Below are 23,058 nucleotides of genomic sequence, written 5' to 3'. Positions count from 1 at the left end.
TACAAAATATAAATATAGATATAATGCCTATATTTCCAGTTGTTTAGAAGCTTCTTGGGAATGTTCTGTAAGTTACATCCCTCTCCCACTGCTCTAGAGGTTACCCAGAGCTACTCTGATTTATGCAATCATTTCTAGCCTTTCCTTATAGCAGCAGTTTTCAGCGGGTGTGCCACAGAATTTTATGTGTACTATGTGTACATTAGTGTACCAGAAGATGAAAAACGTTGAAAATAGCTGCTTTATAGATTTACTGTCTGTGTGCATATCTCAATAGGATAAAACTTTCAGTAGATTTGACTGTTTTTAACTTTATGCAAATGAAATATATTGTAGGTATTTTTTGTATTTTAATACTATATTTTAAAATTTTTTATTTTGTTGATTATCTCTGTAGTCTCTTCACTGTCACTGTATACAGTTCATTTAATGAATAAACCACAGTTTGCTTATAAATTTGCAATTCTAGATATGAGCAGACATTAATTTTTGCATATTATAATAACATTGCTGTAAGCACACTTGTGTTTCCATTGTTATGCAAAAGTAACTAAATCTGCCCCTTTTTGGATTGGATTGTTTTTATTTATTTTTTTACTGATCAGTAGTTTTTCTATATATTAATATTTCTAGATAAGAATTGTTTGTTCTGTCAGTTATAACTATGTCAAATATTTTGCTATACTGCATCTTTTGATAAAGAGTAATTCTAAAACAATAAAATATGTGTTTTTTCCCATATGGTTAATACTTTTTGTGTATTTTCCTAGAATAAAGTTACAAGAATATTCTCCTATATCTTCTTCTTAAAGTTTTTAAGTTTATATCCTAGTAAGTAATTCATCCAGATTTGGTTTATAATATAGAAATGCAATATATTTTTTCTCCCAATGGCTACCTGATTGTGTCAGCAGTATTTATTGAAGAGGCCAATGCTTTGCCACTTCTCTGTTATACTATCTTTGTTATTTATCAAAGATCCATATATTTGTAGGTTCATTTCAGAGCTGTCTATTCTATCTACATAGCATCACTATTGCCTAATACATCTAACATGCAACAAGTTAACAATTTTTATTACTATATCTTTGACATAGCACTTCTCCCATAACTGTTGGGAAAGTTCTCCTTTCCTGCATTTCTTCTTCAAGAATTGTTAAAAAGTTTCTTGACTTTATGCATTTCCATGTAAAATTTATAATCATCTTTTAATATTCCACAATAAAATCTATTAGGATTTTATTTGTAATTATATTGAATCTATAGGTCTTTTAGGAGACAATTAACATAATTAAAATACTGGGCTGCCTAATCAATGAACATGCTGTATATTTCCAATATTAAAGATTTTCTTTAATGGCACTCAATACTGTTTTATTATACTTCTTGTAGAAATCATGAAGATCTTTTATTAGAATTATTTATAAGTATTTGATATTTTTTTATTTTCCATAATGGAATATTGTTGTTTTCTTTTTAAACTTTTTATTGCATAGATAAAAATACAATTAATTTATATAAGATCTATATCCAAAGATGAATTCTTTAATTATAATAATTTATCAATAAATTCTTGCGAATTTTCTACTTCTACAATAATATGCTATCATCTACAAACAGCAGCCTTATTTTTCCTTTCTAATTATAATATTTATTTTTCATATTTTACAACATTAGCTAGCATATGTAGTACGTTATAATAAGTAGCATTGCTGGGCAAGATTGCCTTGTTCTCATACTCAGAGAGAAATCTAACATTCCTTCATTCTGCAAGATGATGTCTGTTGTTTTTAAAGCTATGTTGTCAGATTAAGAAAATCCCTTATAGTTTTATTTCCTAAATGTTTCTATGATGAAGAAATATTAAATTAGTAAAAGCATTTTATGATGAATAAATATTGAATTATTAAAAGTATTTTTTTGTTCAGATGATTACATATTTTTCTTTGTATTCTCACAGTACAGTGAATTACATTGACTGGTTTCTAGTGTTAAAACCCACTTCACATTGCTAATACAATCCCAACTTCAGCACACTTGAGTACCGTTTTTAATGTTTTACTGAATTTTTACTTTTTTTCATATTGAGATTGGCCTATAGTGTTCCTTTCTTAGAATATTTCTATCCGATTTAAATTTCACCCATATGTTACCCTCATGAAACAAGTTGGGAAGTAAAACCTCTATTTTTTTTCTTTCTTTTTATTTTTAGAAATTAAATTTAATGGGATGACACTGGTCCATAAGAACACATAGCTTTCAGGTGAACATCACTATAGCATTTGAACTGTTGATTATATTGTGTGCCCATTAGCCAAAGTGAAATCATTTTCTGTCGGTGTATATTTCTCTCTCTTTACTCCTCTTGCCCCCACTCTCCTCTGGTAACCACTTCACTTTTATTTATGTCCACAAGCCTCAGGTATTTATTTATTTTTTAAATGATTAGTTTTATTTATTATTTAAATGATTAGTATAACTTTCTGATGACACCAACTGGGCTAAATTTTTTTTTTTTTTTTTTTTCCCTGAAGCTGGAAACGGGGAGAGACAGTCAGACAGATTCCCGCATGCGCCGACCGGGATCCACCCCGCACGCCCACCAGGGGCGATGCTCGGCCCACCAGGGGGCGATGCTCTTTCCCTCAAGGGAGTGGCTCTGCCGCAACCAGAGCCACTCTAGCGCCTGGGGCAGAGGCCAAGGAGCCATCCCCAGTGCCCAGGCCATCTTTGCTCCAATGGAGCCTTGGCTGCGGGAGGGGAAGAGAGAGACAGAGAGGAAGGAGGGGGTGGGGGTGGAGAAACAAATGGGCGCTTCTCCTATGTGCCCTGGCCGGGAATCGAATCCGGGTCCCCCGCACGCCAGGCCGACGCTCTACCGCTGAGCCAACCGGCCAGGACCTGGACTAAAATTTTTTTGTGAGAAAATTATAAATTGCTGATCCAACTTCTTTAATGGTTAAAGGTCTACAAAAGTTTATATTCTCTAGTTAGTTTTGACAAGCTATATTTTTTCTATAAATTTATTCACTTTATATAAATTTCCAAAATTATTTGCATAAAGCTGTTCAGCATATCCACCTATTAAACAAATTTTTAGAGGTATCTGTAGTAATGTCTCTTTATTAATGTTTATTTGTTTATTTTCTTCTTTTTCTTGATTAGTTTTGGCAGAGGTTTAGCAACCTCATTATTATTTGACATTATCTATTTCTTTTTTGTTTCATTTATTTTAGCTCTTTTATTATTTTCTCCCATATACCTTATTTGGGTCTTTAAAAGTATTTTTTCTAAGTAATGTGGTCATTCAAGGCTACAAAGTTCTCTCTAATCACTGGTTTAGTTGTGTCATGCACATTTTATTTCTCTTTCTATTCAATGTTTTTTTTATCATGATTTCTTTGCATGATTCATAGGTTATTTATAAGTGAATGTCTTAATTTTTAAACATACAGAGATTTTAATTGCTCTAATTATAGTATTTATTTATAGCACAATTACATTAAACTCAGAGAAAATACACATTCAGGTCTTTACTTGTTTCAAATGAAAGATTAGTACAAGATATCTGGCTCAGGATGTGAACATTAAAGTTTTAATCAGTTATCAAAATGTGTAAATTTACAAAGGGGTTGGGCAAATAGCCATGTACAGATTTTCAAATAAAATATCTAAAATCTACTCTATAAACCATTAAGTTCCACCCAGTTATATCATATAAAGAATCAAAGTATGGAGTGAAACACATAGACATTATTTGAGAGGAGGTTGTCCTCTCTAGTATTGCAGAATATTTCTTTTGAATTCCACTCCCATTTTCTCACCACCAAGGGGCAAGACTTGATAGCCCTCTGCAATGTGAACTTAGTATGTGGGCCCTTTTACAGTTGAAAGACATAGTGGCCTCGGATCTGACGCACATCTGAAAAATCAAGAAAATGAAAGATTGCTTTCTAGCTGCTTTGCTGTAGGACCAGGAGAGTATGTTGAGAATAAGACTGCCCATGCATAGATTATAGAGGGAGAGAATGAGAGAGTGGGATTATAATTTTGTGTTCCGTTCCTTAAGGCTATGTGGAGTTGGACACTTGACCATCTTGAAGCTCTGGGTTAAAACATAGGCTTACCAGTGCTTTGGAAGGAGTAACCAGTAAATTCTCAGAATAAGGATTCATCCTCATGAACCAGTGAGCTATGAGGGGAGAAGCCCAAAAGCACACCGTTGAGAAACCCAGGAAAAGACACCATTCAGCTGTTGGTTTTATCCATCTGCCAAGCCCTGGGCACCACTGGTTCTAGGTCAAATAACATATTTCATTCAATTTGCTCACTGCACCCACACCCTGCTTCCAACAGAGAGTACTCAGAAAGGGCTGGATAGAGAATAGAGAAACAGAAAATAGAGAAAGTATTAAAAAAAGTCACTTCGTAGATTTTTATTCCACACTGGCATGAGCTACAGAAGAGAATTTTAAATTATTGTTTTAAATCAGACATTCAAATTTTCAATTCATGAACTCTGCAAATTTAGTTGTCAAAAGAACTATTCATTTATTAGAATGAGCAAATGTATGGTTTTGCAATTAAAAATAAAAATAAACACACAAGTTTGCTGGCTTTTAGTACTTTCTACTATTCAACAATATACTGAAGGTATAGTCAGGGCAATAAAGAAAGAGGATAAAAAGGCAAAAGGATCAACTTTGAAACAATAGCATAATTATTATATATGGATAACAATTCCATATATATAAACAAGTCACAGTAATCTAAAACAATTACAATTAGTAAATAAATTTTAATATATATAAAACTAAAATTCAACAGCCCTGTGTGTTTCAGCTTATGGAGAAACAGCTTGCAAAAATTCTGGTTAATTATGATGTTTGCTTTGTGTTTCTTTTAGAAAAGCAATCAAATAAGAAAGTTGCTTTCTTTTATGATTTTACTTAGAGTTGATTTTATGCCTAGATGTTGCATTTTATTACATGTTTTTATATTCTAAAAAATAAGAATAAAAATTAAAAAGTCATTTTTTATTCTGAAAAAAATAAAATAGCTCTTCACTAACACAACAGTATAATTGTACAGGCGGCATAATGCTTTGTTATAGTATAAGTTCTGTAGGCATTTGAAGAAGTGGAGGGAGAAGTCAGTTAGAATTATGCAATTTTATTTTTTTCATTTTGTTTAATAAATTGGCTTGAATACAGTGAATAAAAACCCCTCCCAAAACAAAAAATGAGCAAGAAAATCCACGGCTTCCAATATTTTCATCAAGGTCAGAAAGTTAATGTCTCCCAAATAAATGTTAAAGAGATTGTGGGAAATAAAAGTAAAGTAGAATTTTAATTACATTTTATAATTTGTGGTTTATCCTTTCTTTAAATCATTTTCTTAGTGTTAGGTTTTCTTAAGACTATCAAACATGAGTGGCAATCAGTGCTGTCAATTATTTATTGAAATATTTTAATAGAAGTTTTCTTTTTATTATAAAATGAAAAAAGAAGTGACTGGAAGATGCCTTTAAAATTCTGAAATGGAGCTGGCAAGCCTAGTCAGCTGTAAGAAATTGCTCCAGAAACTTGTCCTTTCAAAATCCACTGAACCATAACAAACAGGGTGATAGCTTTGCAAATTGCACACCTAGTGCCTTGATGAAATTCTACAGATTCTCTAAAAGAGGTAAAGGGATATAGTCAATATCCACAGGCCTGGACAGAGAGGTGAACAAGACAATCAGGTAGGGTATAAGTGCACGTATGTCTGTAGGAGAGAGAGCATCTCTCAATTTAAAAGGACACATACTACTCAGGTTTACCTGAGTGCTGCTATGAGGAGGTATGAGGCCCAGAGTTGCCAGAAGAGCTAAAAATATGACTTCTTCCATATTTTTCTACTACTGGTGTTGTTTTGTGAAATTTCTTATTTTTAAATACTATTCTCTTACAGTCTTAAAGCAGGGTGGCCAAACAATACACACTAGCAGGTTATATGTCAGAGGTTGCTAGTTCATGAACTTTGCAAGAAAGGCTGTTGACATCTTGTTATTTATCCCAGCTTATTAAGTAATGTCAGAGTAATGAACCAGTGAACAAATTTGTTTGCCATTTTCAGTGCTAGAAGTTTTCCTGCATATCTAGCTCAAATTCATAACATCACAGCTGTTTCATTTCCTTTTATGCTCACAAAATATTTATTAATATTAGTCATTTAATCCTCCCTACCCTTTCAAACCCTCCTGCCTCTTAACAGTTCTCTGGGAGCCAGAATAAATTGTGTTAGGAGTATCAAACACATCCTGACCCCACTTGAAACTTTGATGAAAATACTGTGGCTGTTTCCTTAATCAAATACTCTATTATTCAAGTGGCTAATTTTCTTGAGAAGACTACAGGGCAGAGACTCAGTGTCTATCAGTGATTATGATAACAAGAGAGAATTAATAGTAGAATTAAAAGTAATAAGTCGTATAATGAGTAGGGAGAGAAGATATCTCCTCATGAAGAGATGGTCAATAAAGCTGGAATTTAAACCTGTGTGCCTGGGGAGAATTCAGTCCTTCAACTAATATTTGTCTTGGCCAAATCTAGTTTCATATTATCCTAAACTAGCACACACACACAAAAAAGATTGCACTGAATTAATATGAAAATTTTCCCTGAAAGCACTGGACCCAAGCACTTTCCTTGAAAGGTAAACATTTCTGGTTATCTTGTGGATACGGGCCAGTCAAAAGGGCTCAGATGACTAGTGAGGAAACTTGAGTCTAGTCCAGTATCTCTCAGAGAGTGTGTTGATGTATCAATGTATAAAAATCATCTGTAGTATTTACAGGAAACATCTTTCTTTCTTTCTTTCTTTCTTTCTCTCTCTCTCTCTCTCTCTCTCTCTCTCTCTCTCTCTCTTTCTCTTTCTTTTTCTTTCTTTCTCTTTCTTTCTTTCTTGCTTTCTTTCTCTTATTTATTTATTTGTTTGTTTGTTTTTACTAAAAAGGTTCAGGGGATCTATGGAGCTGAGGCCTTGGAAAATATATTTTTAACACATACCTTAGGTGATTTTTATGAGTACTAAACATTAAGAGTTTTGTATCACAAAGTGTGTGTCTTTGGGCTTTCTTCCTGTGATAATGAGCACAGACAACGCCAGTTTGCCCAATCCCAGTCCCCTGGGCAACCACAAGAAATCAGTGAGAACAACTGATCAATAAGAGTGCTTTGAAAATATGCAATATTCTATAAGTGAAATAGATGGAGAACTGAAGGGCTGGCATGAGATTTAGTAAGAAGAAAGAACTCCACTGAGTCGAGGGCCCATAAAAGTGACTAGGGGAATAATGGGGAACACTACTTCCAAATCACTAGAGCATTTAGTACTTCCCTCATCTCTCTATTGTTCTCCCTTTCCTTCTCATTCTTCCTTCTCAGGCACCCCTACAGAGAGTCTCTTTCTTTCAATCTCTATCACTATCTCAATTTCTTTTCACCTCTTTTTTACTTTTAATCTTCTTCTGGATGTCAATGAATTTCTGTCTCTCCCTGTCTTTTTTTCTATTCCTTCCACCACCAAATCTCTCCAATTTATATACAAATTATACCACACAGAAAAAAATTGTTTAAATGCCATTTGTCATTGTATACTGTGAGAAATGTCTCTCAAAGCAGAGAATAAACCTTTTACATGCAAAACAGATACTCTGCAATAGTCCTACTGGAAACTTCCCCAAGGATGTAAACATGAGGGAATGCAATTGAAACCTCAATCCTGTGAAAATTTGTAAGAATGACAGGCTGAGAGTGAAGCAAGATAAATTGAAGCAAAATGTACAGAAATTGTAGGTTAGAGTAAGATCATACCATTGTAGATCTAGAACAAAACTTTAATATCATTTAGGTATCATTTAGTACTCATTTTGTAGATAGGGAAATTAAAGCTTTGAGTAGTTAAAAATAATTGCTTGGCTCAGTCATACAGCAAAATTGTGGCCCCTGGTAACTAAAACCATGGGCTCCTGGCTCAGAAGACAGTGCATTCTCTACCATTGCACAGTGCTCACTTATGACACTGGTGTAAGTCCAGGGGCTGCCGCCATCATGACCATTCACATGCAGGTTCTCATTGAATTCCAGCAGACGGTAAAGAAACAGTACAGCCAAAAAATGGTGGGCCATTTCTTTATTAAAGTCTCACACCGGCCAACAAGCAAACACACAAGGAAAACACTTTCCTTTCACTCATTCAGAGCTCCCAAATCCCTGACACATTTCCGGTTCCACAACCAGGAGAATCTTCTCCGGTTCCTCCTAGAATCAAAGGCTCCACCAGTCTCAGGAGGGCTCCAAAGCCCCTCAGCTCTGGTTCCACATCTGCACTCCTTCTTCCCTGTCAATATGGCTTCTTTCTCAGCACTCTGCATTCTCTTCTTTCTCACTCTACAAACATGGCTCCTTTCTCCTTCTCCTTCTGTTCTCTCTTTTCAAAACTTTCTGGCAGGAAAACCCTCTCCTCCAGCAAACATTAGCAGAACAATGGCCCTTCTCAAAAAGGAAGGTAATATGTATATCACAGACTCACATATACCTGGCCCTGCCCAGCCCCCAATGCAAACTATAAGGGAGCAAACATAAAAATCCTATTTTACAAACTTATTTGACCAACGACTGGTCAGAGCTCAGTGGGAATAAAATAGAACTTTGTTATATTGCGAGAGAGAGAGAGAGAGAGAGAGAGAGAGAGAGAGAGAGCGCGCTCAAGTAACCTTTATTTTATGTAATATACTGGTAAACAATATACAAATTATAAGGGTTTGTATCTTTACTTGACAAAGTAAAAAGCTGCTAATACCATGTCACCTGTCCAAAGGACATTTTGAAAATTTATCAATCAATGAAATTTTAAATATCTGGGAATAACTGAATTATCTGATGCCTCTGCTTCTGGACATGATTAGAATAAAGTCAATCTCTTAAAATACTGAACCAAGACTTCAGCAGGGGAAAAGTAAAATCTATAATCAATGTGTCTTTATGACAATTTTCGTAAATTTACATTTTATTCTAGTACGGATGAGATCTAAATGGTTCTGGATTACCTGAATAATGATCTATAAAAATTTTAGGATAGCTTTTTTTTTTTTTTGTTTTTTTTTTTTTTTTTTTGTAAGCAGGACTCAAGAATGATTCAGCACTTGAATTTAGATAATCACACCATTCTTGTGTGATTGGGACAATCAATATAAACCAAACATAAGCATTTTCTATTACTTATGCAATAATAAGATGGCAAGTCAACTTCATAAAGCAAATCAAATAAGACCAGTTAATCAAGAACATGTCGCAAAATGATACTCCCAACTTCTCTACTATATAAGCCAAGAATAAAAATAAATATTGCCCTCAAGTTACTGACAACAAATCCAAACTGCCATGGGTATTTTCAACTCTAATGACTTTTGAAGAAATTCAGTTCTTTCTGTTAAAGCAAGAGCTAGTTCATAAGCATTATCTAAGTGTCCAGAGATATATTATGGGGGAAAGATCAATAGATATTGTCCTTGCTTCCAAGAAGTTTATATTCATTTAAATTGTAATAGACCATAATAACAGGTTTTTAAATGGTTGGCAGCACTACTTTATTTCTTTCAACTACTTTGCAAATCTATAGAGTTTTAAACTTAATTAATTGATATAAAGCTTATACCCAACAAATGAGGCTGTCAGAAATAAAAAAGAAAAAAGTAAAGGAAAATAAAAAATGCTTATTGGTTTGCATAATTGAATTATACTAATCCTAATAATGCAATTATTATTAATAAAAATTTAAATTAGTTATTTTTATTTAAAAAGGTGAGTCTTACTTTTTTAAACCTAGATTTGCAAGGTCTGACTTGTGGTGGCGCAGTAGATAAAGATTGACCTGGAATACTGAAGTTGCAGATTTGAAACCCTGGGTTTTTTGCCTGGTCAAGGTATATTCAGAAGCAACTATTATGAGTTGATGCTTTCTTCTCCTCCTCCACTTTCTTCTCTTTCCTTTCTCTAATAAATCAATAAACAAATCTTTAAACTTGGATTTTCAGGGAGACAGATTTTAATTGGGGGATGTTTCACTGTAGGACTGAGGAGCTGTCACAATGGCCTTGAGCTAACGAATTTAAGAGTGGCCTCAGTACCCTATAGAGAGTGTCCAAGACTTTGGTGTCTGTGCCCTCACATTTGCTGAATGCCCCTAGGATGACAATTTAACAGTTTATATCCTCTCCTGATTTTTTTTATCCCATGTTAGTTAAAAATAAATGAAATATGTTATACAAAATATTTCCATGTTTTGTGTGTGTGATTTTTATAACTCAAGCATTATTTCAACACATGGCAATTCAAATGTTCATCAGATGTTAAAAAAATATATATATAAAGGCTTTATGGTAAAAGAACAATGGTGGATTGTCAGTTAAAGGCCCAGCCAATTCAATTTTGTAAAATGCTTTCTTATTTATCCACTGGCTCTGTGAGTTAAATGTAAACTTGCATATTAACAACTGATATACTGAATTATTTTTCAGTGAGAGGAAGGTAGATAGAGAGACAGACTCCTGCATGTGCCCTAACTGGGATCTACCTGCAATCCACATCTGGGGCCATGCTGGAATCATTTGAACAATTTTTTTTTTTACCACCTGAGCTGATGCATTCAAACAACCAAGCCATCCTCAGTGCCTAGGGCCAACACTTGAACTAATTGAGCCACTAGCTATGGGAGGGGGAGAGAAGCAGATGGTTGGTTCTCTTGTGTACCCTGACGGGGATCAAACTTGGGATATCTATACACTAGGTTGATACTCCAACCACTGAGCAAACTGGCCAGGGCAACAACTGATATTTTAATAGTAATTTGTAACTTCTACATCATCTAAAATAGACTTTCTTATTTTCATGTAACACCAACACTGTTTCAACAAATAGTTTTTCTCACTTTTAGATTAAGAAAACTGAGGCTAAGAAATACTTAAGTGTCTTGACCAATTTCAGCATATTATGAAGCCAGATTCAAAGTAGATTTTCTCTCTCTCCTTTTTTAAATTCATTGATTTTTTAAAGAGAAGAGAGAGAGAGAGAGAGAGAGAGAAAGGAAGGAAGATGGCAGGAGGAGCAGGAAGCATCAGCTCATAGTAGTTGCTTCATCATATGTGCCTTGACCAAGCAAGCCCAGGGTTTTCAACCAGAGGCCTCAGCACTCCAGGTCGACATTTTGTCTACTGCACCACCACAGGTCAGGCCAAAGTTGGTTCTTAGATTAAGACCTAGATATTTTCCACTGACATACTCCACCTGTCAGATTAAACAATGCTTAATATTTTAAAATAGGTAATAAGTTGTTGATGATTTTCAGACTAAAAAGAATTCTCTTTAAATACAAACACAATTTTGCTTATTAAGTTGAGAATAAGCATTCTAGATAATACACCAGTCTGTGTATTTCAAATTTTGCCTGTATATATTGTGATTAAGAATATAACTTGACAATAATCTTTCTAGTATCTTGTATCAACTCTATGGTAAAAAATTTGGATGCTGTCTTTTCATTATGTAAGAATTGACATTTATACTTATTTAAATATTTGTTGTCTCTAGATTAGAATCAAATTGGAAGCAAATTAATTTTTATAAGGAATGGACTATAATAAACTATAGGACTCTGCATTCTAAAACTGAGCAAAATGTATAGTGCTACCACATTCTGATCACCATTCTAAGCATTTTATATACATTACCTACCAACATTCTCTCAATATCCCTATGAGATAGGGTCTATACTCACCCCATTTTACAGTTAAGAAAGCTAAAGTTTATATAACTTCCCCAAGTACACACAAATAGTAAGTGACACAACTGGAATTTGAATCCAGACAGTCTTGCTCCAAAAAAAATTATAGATGTGATATTAAGTGATTAATTCACTAATAGTTATCTCCTCTTTGTCTTTCTCCTTCTCCTCTAAGTCTCAGAATATTAAGAGGATTGTTATCACTAAGTAGAAATTCATTCATAGCTCTGTGGGTTTAGTTGTTGGTTTAGAGGGGCCAAAGATGCTCTGAGAGCTAGCAATAGCTTCTGAATTACTCAAGTGGCAAATCTCTATTCCTGTTATTTTTATGCATTTATTTATTTTTAAAGTGAAAGGAGGAAACAGAGAGACTCCCACATGCACCTCATCAAAGATCCACCTGGCAAGTGCCCTACTAGTGATGCTCTACCCATCTAGGGCTGTTGCTCAGCAGCCAAGTTATTTTTAGCACCTGAAGTAGAGGTTCCGGGGAGCTATCCTCAGTGCTGGGGGCCAACTCACTTGAACCACTTGAGCCATGGCTGCAGGAGGGGAAGAGAAAGAGAGAGAAGACAGAGGGGGAGGGATGAAGAAGCAAATGGTTGCCTTTCCTGTGTTCCTTGACTGGGAATTGAACCCAGGACATCCACATGCCATGCAGATGCTCTATTACTGAGCCAACTGGCCAGGGCCTCTCTTTTTTGAGACAGAGACAGAGAGAGACAGAGAGAAGGACAGATAGGGGCAGACAGACAGAAAGGGAGAGAGATGAGAAGCATCAATTCTTTATTGCGGCACCTTAGTTGTTCATTGATTGCTTTCTCATATGTGCCTTGACCGGGAGGCTACAGCAGACTGAGTGCCCCTTACTCAAGCCAGAAACCTTGGGCTCAAGCTGGTGAGCCTTGCTCAAACCAGATGAGTCTATGCTCAAGCTGGTGAACTCGGGGTTTCAAATCTGGGTTCTTGGTGTCCCAATCCGATGCTCTATCAACTGCACCACTGCATGGTCAGGCCTGTTATTTATTATTAGAATAATGTAACTACTATAGTTTCACTATGTTGGAAAGTTGCAGACTATAGGGGAAGATTTTGAAGAACAATGTCCTTTGGTTTAATTGTAAACTATATTACCTTAGTATCATTTTATATCATCTCCAAAACTCTGTTTTCTAGTTGGTAAATAGGAATAATAAAGCTGAACTTGAAGTGTTGTGATAGAAGTAACACGTATAAAGTGCCAGGCACAATCAATGATAGATATTCAGTAGCTGTTATGATGATACTCATTTGGATTAACTTGTACCAGAACCAGTGGTGATCTCCAGTCTCTGGTTTTTGGCACAATTTAGGTTTAAACCAGATTATAACTGAATAAAAAGATTACAAAACAGTTCACATTTCAAATGAGCAGTATGCAAAAAATAAAACCAATGACATTGACATTGTTGACTACCAACCTTACAATATATTACTGACTCTTACAGACAAGTGATTGCCTTAAAATAGAACCTACTTAGAATATCATTTAGCTTATGCAACAAAAGTTTGATCAAAGCTTTTTAGGCTTTTATCCAAAGTGAAGAGGAAGAATGTTAGTGAATATTAATTAAAGTGTCAGAGAAACTTTAACTAATCTATGCCAAGACATACATTATTATCTAAACCAAAATGTTCCATTAGGAAAAGAAATAAATCCTGTGTTGTCATAGCAATGGCTGGGCTAAACATGGTCAGGGAAAATAGAGAGAAAGACACACAATGTCTAATACTTAATATTGTGGTTGCTTCTATTTAAAGACTAGTTATGATTATCTCTATTAATATATTATTCTTCAAGACCTAAAATTTCTATCCAAGTTTAGAAAACTATTTTTCTTGTGGTACCTGAGTTTTGGGTATTATATAGTGGCCTTTCTAAATGTAATTAACACCACTAATGACTCTCATGCCCATGTTGTTATTGAGAGTAACAATTAAAAAGGATCTTGTTTTTAACTGAAAGAGCTTTTTCTAACACCCAACAGGTACTATAATCCTAACCTGATAGAGCTATAATGACTCACAGGAATTCAGTAACAGGAAAAGAAACACTTACTGCACAGGAATATAATGTCCCTTAGAGTAAATTCCTGCTTTTACTGTCACTGTTTAGCAATGCACATCTCAATTTGTTCTCAAAGATGAAGAGGAAGTTGGAAAGTGATGACTAAGAAAAAAAAGAATATAAATTATTTGGATTAGAGAATTATTTACAAGTTAAAATATCTACCTGAAACTTGAAATGTAACTTCATCAATGAAAAAAAATAGATGGGCAATTATTCAGTAAATTAAAAACTTTTCTGAGACCCTCAACATTCACTGTTTTTTTCAATATCTGAGTATTTACTATTAGCAAGATAAAATTGCCAGAGATAAATTTGCTGGTGACAACAGTTATGATCATGTCTACTTTTAAGTAGAGACTATTTTTTAAAAAAAGGTAGTAAAAAAAGAATGGAGACAAAATACTTTTCTCCCATCCAAGTACTAACCAGGCCCGACCCTGCTTAGCTTCCGGGATCAGACGAGATCGGGCGTGTTCAGGGTGGTATGGCCGTAGACCAAAATACTTTTCTCATTGGAACTGTTTCCATATTGGTTAACTCTTCCTATACTATATCCTCCATTTTAGGTAAGATCTGTTGATAATAATTAAGCTAAGCAGAAGTTATAAGTGAAATAACCTCTAAAGCAAAGCATATATAACTTAAAGTGGCATATGAATTAACAATGTGCAGTATTTATTTAACTTCTAACTTCTCTTTTTTGTGAACTTTGCTATTTTAGGAAGCCATTTTGTATTTTTGGGAAGTTGGTTTAGAATAACGTTTCTCCTTGAAATCCTAACTGTAAGAAAATATTATATAAAGTATTTGATAACTTAAAGGGAAAAAACAGAATTCTATTTAGATATTTTTCTTCCCAATGATTATAGACATAGCAATTTCTTTTTCAAAGTTTTTTGTAAATTACTATTACCTGAGACTAGGTTGTCCACCTATCCCTATCCTCTTCTCTTCTGCTGGAGTTTGGGAAGTGGCTTACCTTTGATAAGAAGCCCTTTTCCTTCTCTTTGGTGCCTACTTTCACAGCCAAGAATCAAAATAATCCACTTGTAACCATGTTATCCATGTTATGTTTGTAATTTATACCGGTCTGAAACCTTTTCACAAGGACAAGGCAGTGGTCTGATAAATGATTCTATTTATAATAGGAAGAATTAAAAAATAAAAAATAGGAGGATAACCATATCATTCATTTATGCACTCATTTAGCAAATTATGCCCTTATGTGTTTGGGACTGTTACTAGGCAAACAAACAATAATAAATATGGGCCTTACTTTCTGTTGGTCAAATAAGTTAGTAAAATATGATTTTTATGTTTGCTTGCTTATAATTTGCATTATGGGCTGGAAAGTGCCAGGTATATGTGGTCTGTAAAATTGCAAATTACCTTCCTGCTTGGGAATGGCCACTGTTTTGCTAATGTTTGCTGGAGCAGAGATTTTTGCACCAGAAAATTTTGAAAAGGAGAGAAGAAGGTGAAGAGACAGAGAGAAGCCATGTTTTGCAGGGAAAGCAGAGAGAATGCAGAGTGCTGAAAAAGAAGACAGTTTGTGCAGAGAGAGAAGGTGTGCAGATGGGGAACCAGAGCTGAGGGGCTTTACGATCTCTGCTGAGACTGGGTGGGCCTTTGATTCTAGGAGAAACCAGAGAAGATTCTCCTGGTTGCGGAACGAGAGAATGTGTCATTGGCTTTGGGAGCCCTGTGTGTTTGCTCATCAGCTGGTGTGAGACTTTAATAAAGGAATGGCCCATCATTTTTTGCTCTACTGTTTCTTTACCGTCTGTCTGAATTCAATGAGAACCTGCATGTGTATGGCCACAATGGTGGTGGCCCCTGGCCATATACTTTCAAAGCACTTATAGTCTAGTAAAGGAGATACGAAATGCACACAAATAACTATGACAGAATTGGAAAATAAGTACTTTAATACAGTAAGAATTATGAGCATCCAAAAGAGAAATAAATTGCTTTTCTAAGTTATTAACCTTACAATGGGCATGATTAAGAGCTTTTGGGCCTGACCTGTAGTGGCACAGTGGGTAAAGCAATTTGACCTGGAATGCTGAGGTCACAGGTTCAAAATCCTGTGCTTGCTCAGTCAAGGCCCATACTAGAAGCAACTATGAGTAAATGTTTCCTGCTCCTCCCCACCTCCCTTCCGCTCTCTCTCTCTCCTCTCTCTAAAAATCAACAAATAAAATCCTTAGAAAAGGCCCTGGCCGGTTTGCTCAGCGGTAGAGCGTCGGCCTGGCGTGCGGGGGACCGGGTTCAATTCCTGGCCAGGGCACATAGGAGAAGCGCACATTTGTTTCTCCACCCCTCCCCTCTTTCCTCTCTGTCTCTCTCTTCCCCTCCCACAGCCAAGACTCCATTGGAGCAAAGATGGCCTGAGCGCTGGGGATGGCTCCTTGGCCTCTGCCCCAGGCGCTAGAGTGGCTCTGGTCGCAACATGGCGACGCCCCGGAGGGGCAGAGCATCACCCCCTGGTGGGCAGAGCATCGCCCCTGGTGGGCGTGCCGGGTGGATCCCGGTCGGGCGCATGCGGGAGTCTGTCTGACTGTCTCTCCCTGTTTCCAGCTTCAGAAAAATACAAAAAAAAAAAAATCCTTAGAAAAAAACTTGAAAAAACTCCAGAATTTTGGGGTATCAAGGTTAAGGAAGATTCACTCCATCACCATCACCTCCAGCTTGAGGCATTTCAATTACGAACCAGTTTTAATTTAGCATTGGATATCTCTTTTTAAATATATTATTAGGATTTTAAATGTATCATGTCCCAAATCAAACACATCATTTTCTCCCTAAACCATCTTCTATATTTCCCCACCTCTGCTCCCAAGCCAGTTCCCTGTTTCCAGTGTTAAAATAACCCTATCTGTACAGCTCACTTTCTCCCTTATTGTTAGTCAATAACATGTCAAATCACAGAGTTTCTGCTTCCTGAAACTTTTTCCCCAGACCTTTCTTTTCATTTTATTGACAGACTCAGACTTGCAATAACACTTGAAATAATTTTCTTTGACTTTTACCTTCCTGACTGCAATAGTCAATCTATGTCTGGCTCACAGATTAATCTTCCTAGTTTATAGCCCAAGTGTGTAACTTCCATACTCAAACACCTTTAGAGGTTCTAAACTAATTAACTATATGAATCAATATTTCTTAACCTGGTATTCAATATCCTGAAGCTATATTTCCAACCTTATTTCCCAACATTTACCTATGCTCAGCCTGTGATTGCTTTACACTTCTAGACTTGACTAGACTAGACTGATGTTTAATGTTCTTGCTCAGGAATTTACATTCATCAGGAACCTCCTTATTTTCAAGCTTCATAGTTCATCATAATTTTCACTTTTATTTGAAGATGTTTCTGATGTCCTTATACCCAGAACTAAGCTAGTTGTGAATTCAACATATCACCCTAGATTTACCACTTAAGGCCTACAGTATAATAAAACTTATAATTACTTGGCGTCTCCTCCTTTTTCCCCACTTCTAAGACAAGGGCTGAGTCTGACTGATCTTTCTAAACCTACAGCATTTAACATAGCATGTCTTACAGTATGTATAATCTATTTTTTTTCCTGTGAAATTGAATGTTCAATCACTAATAAATGAATTTCTCCAAACAATTAAGTTTTTCTTCTGATACCAATAAAGTGATGTTTGTTCCTGCTTGCAAATGCCTAAAAGATTTAATCTTCCCTAAATTAATGTGAAGTTTAAAAAAAAAATGGCACTTAAAGAGTAAATTGCTTCCAGGGCCTCCTTTTTCTTGGAATCCCTCTTTATTTAAGTTCTCTCAATCCCAACAGTCAAAAGCTCATTGATCTACCCTTAAAAGCCGAAGAAACTTAAAAGCCACTGTAAGGGTCTGTTCAATTTGAAATATAATTTAGAAAACATCAAGAAAGAATGACAGTTCCTTTTCAGGAATCTCACATACATATTTCAACAGAACAGCTTTCCAAATTGGAAATTGTAAAATATTATACCACCAACCAAGTAATAGAAAGTCACTCACTGCATGCAGAAAGATTCTCTTGATTTTCACAGAGAGCACAAAAGACTGCATTGTATTTAGACTGACAAAAATGTCAGAAAGAAAAAGAAAGTAGTCAATTTCTCTAAATGATTGTCATTTAAGAATAAATTACTATGCAAAAAGCATGGATCTTCTTGACAACTTGTGAATTTAAGACAGATAAAATGCCTCCCTCCCCACCTCCAATAATCAACTCTGCTGATGAAATGTATTCAGCATTTTAAGTTTGGGGAACTTGTAAAGCTTTGAAATCAATGTGTTTCCGGTAAAGGGGATTAGAGGGGAAAAACTTAATAAATCGGCTTAGGAAATGCTTCATTTCCTGCACCGTATCTGGAAAGGAAAACATAAAACAGAGCCAGGTGCAACAAAATTCTACACGTGGATGAGAAAATCTCTTCCAACTCCTAGACACCACTCAGATGGTTAAATTAAACTCCCAAGCTAGAGCTTTCTTTCTTAAGATAAATGGAGTGATTTTTGCAGATACTTGCTTGAATTGACAGATAGGCTTGTTGGTAGTGGCTGAAGAAGATAGTCATTATCTAACTGTTGGTCTGCTCCAATGGGAAATTATCTTACTTGGGTTAATAGTTGATTAGAAAAAAGACACTGTTAACAGAGAGGTTTGGCACATTACCAGGGAGATAAAGGAGGTTGGCATTTCCCCACAAATGACTGTGTAGAAAAATCTGCCAGGTTATCTCTGGTTAGTCCCTCCTTTTTCTATCTTCTTAATGGCTATGGTTTACAGTCTGCTTCTACAGATAGTATTCCACTTCACTTTCAAAAAGACATGTAATTCATTTAGAGTTTACCAATGCCAGGAAAGCAGTGCTCTCACTGATTCTCGCAGATCTGAAGCGGACAGCAGCCTCCCCCAGCCTTTCAGCATTTACACTGACCTGACACCTGTAAGCAGGGTTTTTCACGGCCTCAGGATGCCTGTCAACCTTTCCCATGTATACTGAGGAGTTACTTCTCCACTAGCGCATGGATTTCTGTGACGCTTCATAAATACTCTTTAATTTAAGAAATCAGAATCTTAGCAACTCTTCCAAGTAAATTTTATGACCTTGCTAACCATGGCAACTTAACCCTGAAGACTTCAAGATGCAGGGTAAGCAATCATATATGATTTTGAAAAGTTCGAAATTTGTCTTACATTTACAAATATATTTGAGAAATTAATCATAAATGTTTTTCCAGAAAGAGTTTGCTTATTTTTTCCTACATTACTGCTGGAAATTAGAATTTTATAGAAAGCAAAACTTTGAAAAGAACCAAAGAAAAATGAAATTAGGACAAAGATTTTTGCCTCCCCTTCCCCAGGGCTCCTCAGTCAAAATTAATCTTTCCAAACTGTGCTCTTTTATGATAGTTTGTACTTCGATTTTCACATTTATGAAGTCTGTCTTGTATTAGAATTACACATTTATTTCTCTCAATAGTACATTTATCATTGTATGCAAGAACAATGTCTTGCTCATTTTTAATTCCTTGCACTGCTGAGAACATGGTAGGAGCCTAATAAATATTGGTTAAATTTAATTGCTTACTTTGAATCTCTCTGGAAAGGTTAAAAGTCAGATATAATCATTTGTTACAACTGGTCACTAATATAGTCAGGGCTTATGTGTCAATGCTTATATAACCTTTATCTGAGCTTCAGAACCTGTAGTTAATGGGTAGGGTTTTTATGTCTATAATTCCCTGAAATGTGATGCAAAATGTGTATAGATATGTGCATATTTCTCGAGCAAATACCTATAAACTTAATCTAATGAATCACCTGTTTACCCACCCCACCTCTTCAAGGTATTACAATTCACTCTGCTAGATGGCTTTACTCAGCCTCTCAATTTATCAAAGCTAAAATATAATTGGGACAAATATAGGCCAGCATATGCAGTGTGATACCACCAATTACAGCCTTTCACCCATATGTGACAATCTTGTTATTTCTAGACTTAGGTCTGAAAGAGAACATTTTAAACCAGCAGATATCACCAGATTTTTATTTCTTACGAAAGTCATTGTGTATTCCCAGTACCTTTATGATGCCGTCAACCACACTTCAAGACTGCTGCACGAGCAAACATTTCCCTTCAGTGAAAACAAACATCCTCTCTGTGGAGCCTCATCTATGCACTCACAGTCAACACCCACACACTCCACTCAGCAAATGGATTGCTGCATCTAAGTTTCAGGAGAAGCTCCCTGATGATAAACAGAGGCCATCAGCCCCTATCAGTGATACCTGATCCACGCTAGTCAGAGGAATAAGAGAAAATGGTACCTTCGCTGTCTTCACTGCTACAAAGACAGGACAGAAGAAGACAAAGGACGGTCACTTGAAGCAGTTTCATGGTGCCCGTGGATTGTCGTAGTGGCTCCTTGCTCCAGAGTCAGCCAGGGACAGCTCCCTTCCAGGCAGGCAGGACCTTATTAGCAAATGGAAAAGGTGTGCTGAATGTGAACAGCCACTGCCCATTCCTACTTATTTCGGGGGCTCTGATAAAGAACAGGAGGAAACACACACACTCCCTTTGGGAGTTCAGCACAGAGGAAATTTATTGTTTCAGTCCCTTACAGGAACTTTTTTATTTTTTTTCTCTCTTCCTTTGGCAGCCACTTGTGTTTTTGTTACTACATTATTTTGTTCTTCTTCAACAAAAAGGTCAGGGCGGGTTTTGAACAGAAACAGATCTTTCTTGAGAATGGATCATACAGCTTTCTAACTTTTGTTTTGAAAGTGCGTTTTGGAGTTGTTATAAAGGGGCCTCATTAAAAACTGACTCAGTTTGGATAGGAGCTTTAACTGCAAGAGGGTTAAATTTTAAAGCAAAATCCACAAGGAATCAACTTTTCTTCTCTCTTTTCAAATTGAAAGCCAGATTAGCAAACACCACCTTCTGAATATAAATGTAAAACCTGATTAAATAGAGCATGCTCTTCTCTCAAGTAAGCAAAGAGAGTTTTTAGGGTTCTCCAGGGAAGTTTCTCAGGATATTTCTAATAGAACCAGAAGGCAAACATGTAAATGCTCACTGATTGTTCCTGGTTTTTGTTGGTATTTGTTAAAGAGGAAGGAAAAATTACTTATAATACCTCGAGGATCCTCTTCCCTGAGAAATGCAATTGGAATGACACTGGCATGGGATGCTCTTGCAAAAAAATGGTGTAGATGGGAGAGATGTATTCTCCAAATCAGAATGTCAAGCAGGCTAGGGGTCTCGTTATTAGTAGTAGATACTGATTAGAACCTGGTGAGTACACAGCCACAACCTGGCTGTTATTCCCCATGTCTGCCAAGTACTCTACAGTTTTCCCCAGTCAGAGGCTGCACGACTCAGCTCAGTGGATTACCTTTTTATTTACCTTTGGGCATAAGCCCCCTAGACAAGAGTGTCAGTGGTTCAGTATAGATTCATCTGCTTCACCGAAAGAAACTATTCCAAAATTATGTTTTCTTGTTTATAAGGAGCACACACATTTCACTACTGCACAGAGCTGGAAGGATTCATTATGTAAGATGGGTTAGCGTGAATCAACTAATCAATACACTCAAGAGCATTAGCTTGTTTCATCCCGAGTTAACCAAGTCTCAGAATAGCCTCTAAGTTTCTATTTTGTGTATAAACAAGATTTAATTTTTACCTTCTTTTTAAATTAATTTTCTAATACAGACTGTCTGTAGAGTTATTACTTTATTTGGCATATCCTGGGAAGTATAAAGATAGCAATGTATGTGAATAGATGTCACATGCACATTCCAGAAATAAGCTGGGGTGTGGCCATGCACTCACAGTCAAGCACTCTCATTGCCTCACTTCCTCTCCTTGCTCTGTTTTATCTCTGGGGTTTTCAGCACACAGTGTCACCACTGATGTTGGTCACAATCATTGCTATAGGAATTAGATAATATTTTGATTTCTTAGCCCTGATGCTAGGCATTTCCTTGAAAAACACCAGATACCTATTTCAAGAATGCTTGATGAAAATATTATATCTAGTTAAGAGACAGGACCTATAGATGGAAAAAAAAACTAAACTAAACTAAAACAAATAAAATATGCATTTTTAAATGCCTGGGCAAAAATACAGAAGTAATATGGTGCATCATTGTCTCAATAAATCAGAAAGTTTTTTTTTGTAAGTTTGTTTTTTACAGAGACACAGAGAGAGAGTCAGAGAGAGGGATAGATAGGAACAGACAGACAGGAACAGAGAGAGATGAGAAGCATCAATCATTAGTTGTTCATTACAACACCTTAGTTGTTCATTGTTTGCTTTCTTATATGTGCCTTGACTGTGGGGCTATAGCAGACTGAGTAACCCCTTGTTCGAGCCAGTGACCTTGGGTCCAAGTTGGTGAGCTTTGCTCAAACCAGATGAGCCCACACTCAAGCTGGCGAACCTCGGAGTCTCGAACCTGGGTCCTCCACTTCCCAGTCCAATCCTCTATCCACTGTGTCATCGCCTGATCAGGCAATCAGAAAGTATTTTCAAGGTAAAACAATTCATTAAAACAGTGGTGATTACCACCGAAGAGATGACTGATCAATCACACAAAAATTACAGACACACAAAAAGATAGATATAGATATATTTGCAGATATGGGTATGTATGTGTGTGTCTATAGATAGAGATTAAATATATATAGTAATGTGGTGTAGTAGTATGTATTATTTAATAAGTGAATTTTGACAAGTCATCTTAAAATAATTAAAATTATTTTACTTTAAATGACAAAATAAGTTTCTTACATGTTAAAGATTTAAATGTAAAAAGAATTATAAAATTCTAGGAGTGATTATGGGTGACTGTTTGCATATAATTGAGTGGAGATACATGATATCAAAAGCCGTGCACCCAAAAGAAAGACTTGGTCTGTTTTCTTACATGAAAAATAAAAAAAATTGGCTCAACACAAGATGAAATGACAAATTAAAAAAACATAAAATAAACAATAAATATTTTATATTCTTAATATGTAAAGACCTCTTACTAATCAACAATAAAATAATTACTCTGCAACAGAAAAACACAAAGATGTGTAAAAGAAAAAAA

At 35.8% G+C, this 23,058-nt stretch overlaps 1 protein-coding gene across 2 annotated transcripts in view; it reads right to left on the bottom strand.

The window, feature by feature from the left end:
* The window catches only part of EMCN (endomucin), a 157,107-nt gene extending 136,579 nt beyond the window's left edge, over window positions 1-20,528 (bottom strand). Inside the window, exon 1 of one of the 2 annotated variants that reach the window (XM_066232598.1) lies at window positions 20,284-20,528. In XM_066232598.1, coding sequence (XP_066088695.1) covers window positions 20,284-20,353 — 70 coding nt within the window. In that variant the 5' untranslated portion in view covers window positions 20,354-20,528. The remainder of the gene's footprint in view (window positions 1-20,283) is intronic. The other variant, XM_066232599.1, reaches the window with a different exon arrangement.
* Between the last annotated feature and the right edge of the window lie 2,530 nt (window positions 20,529-23,058).

This window comes from Saccopteryx bilineata, chromosome 5 (assembly GCF_036850765.1).
Source record: "Saccopteryx bilineata isolate mSacBil1 chromosome 5, mSacBil1_pri_phased_curated, whole genome shotgun sequence".
NCBI lineage: Eukaryota > Metazoa > Chordata > Mammalia > Chiroptera > Emballonuridae > Saccopteryx > Saccopteryx bilineata.
This window is presented reverse-complemented; position numbering and strand designations above follow the sequence as displayed.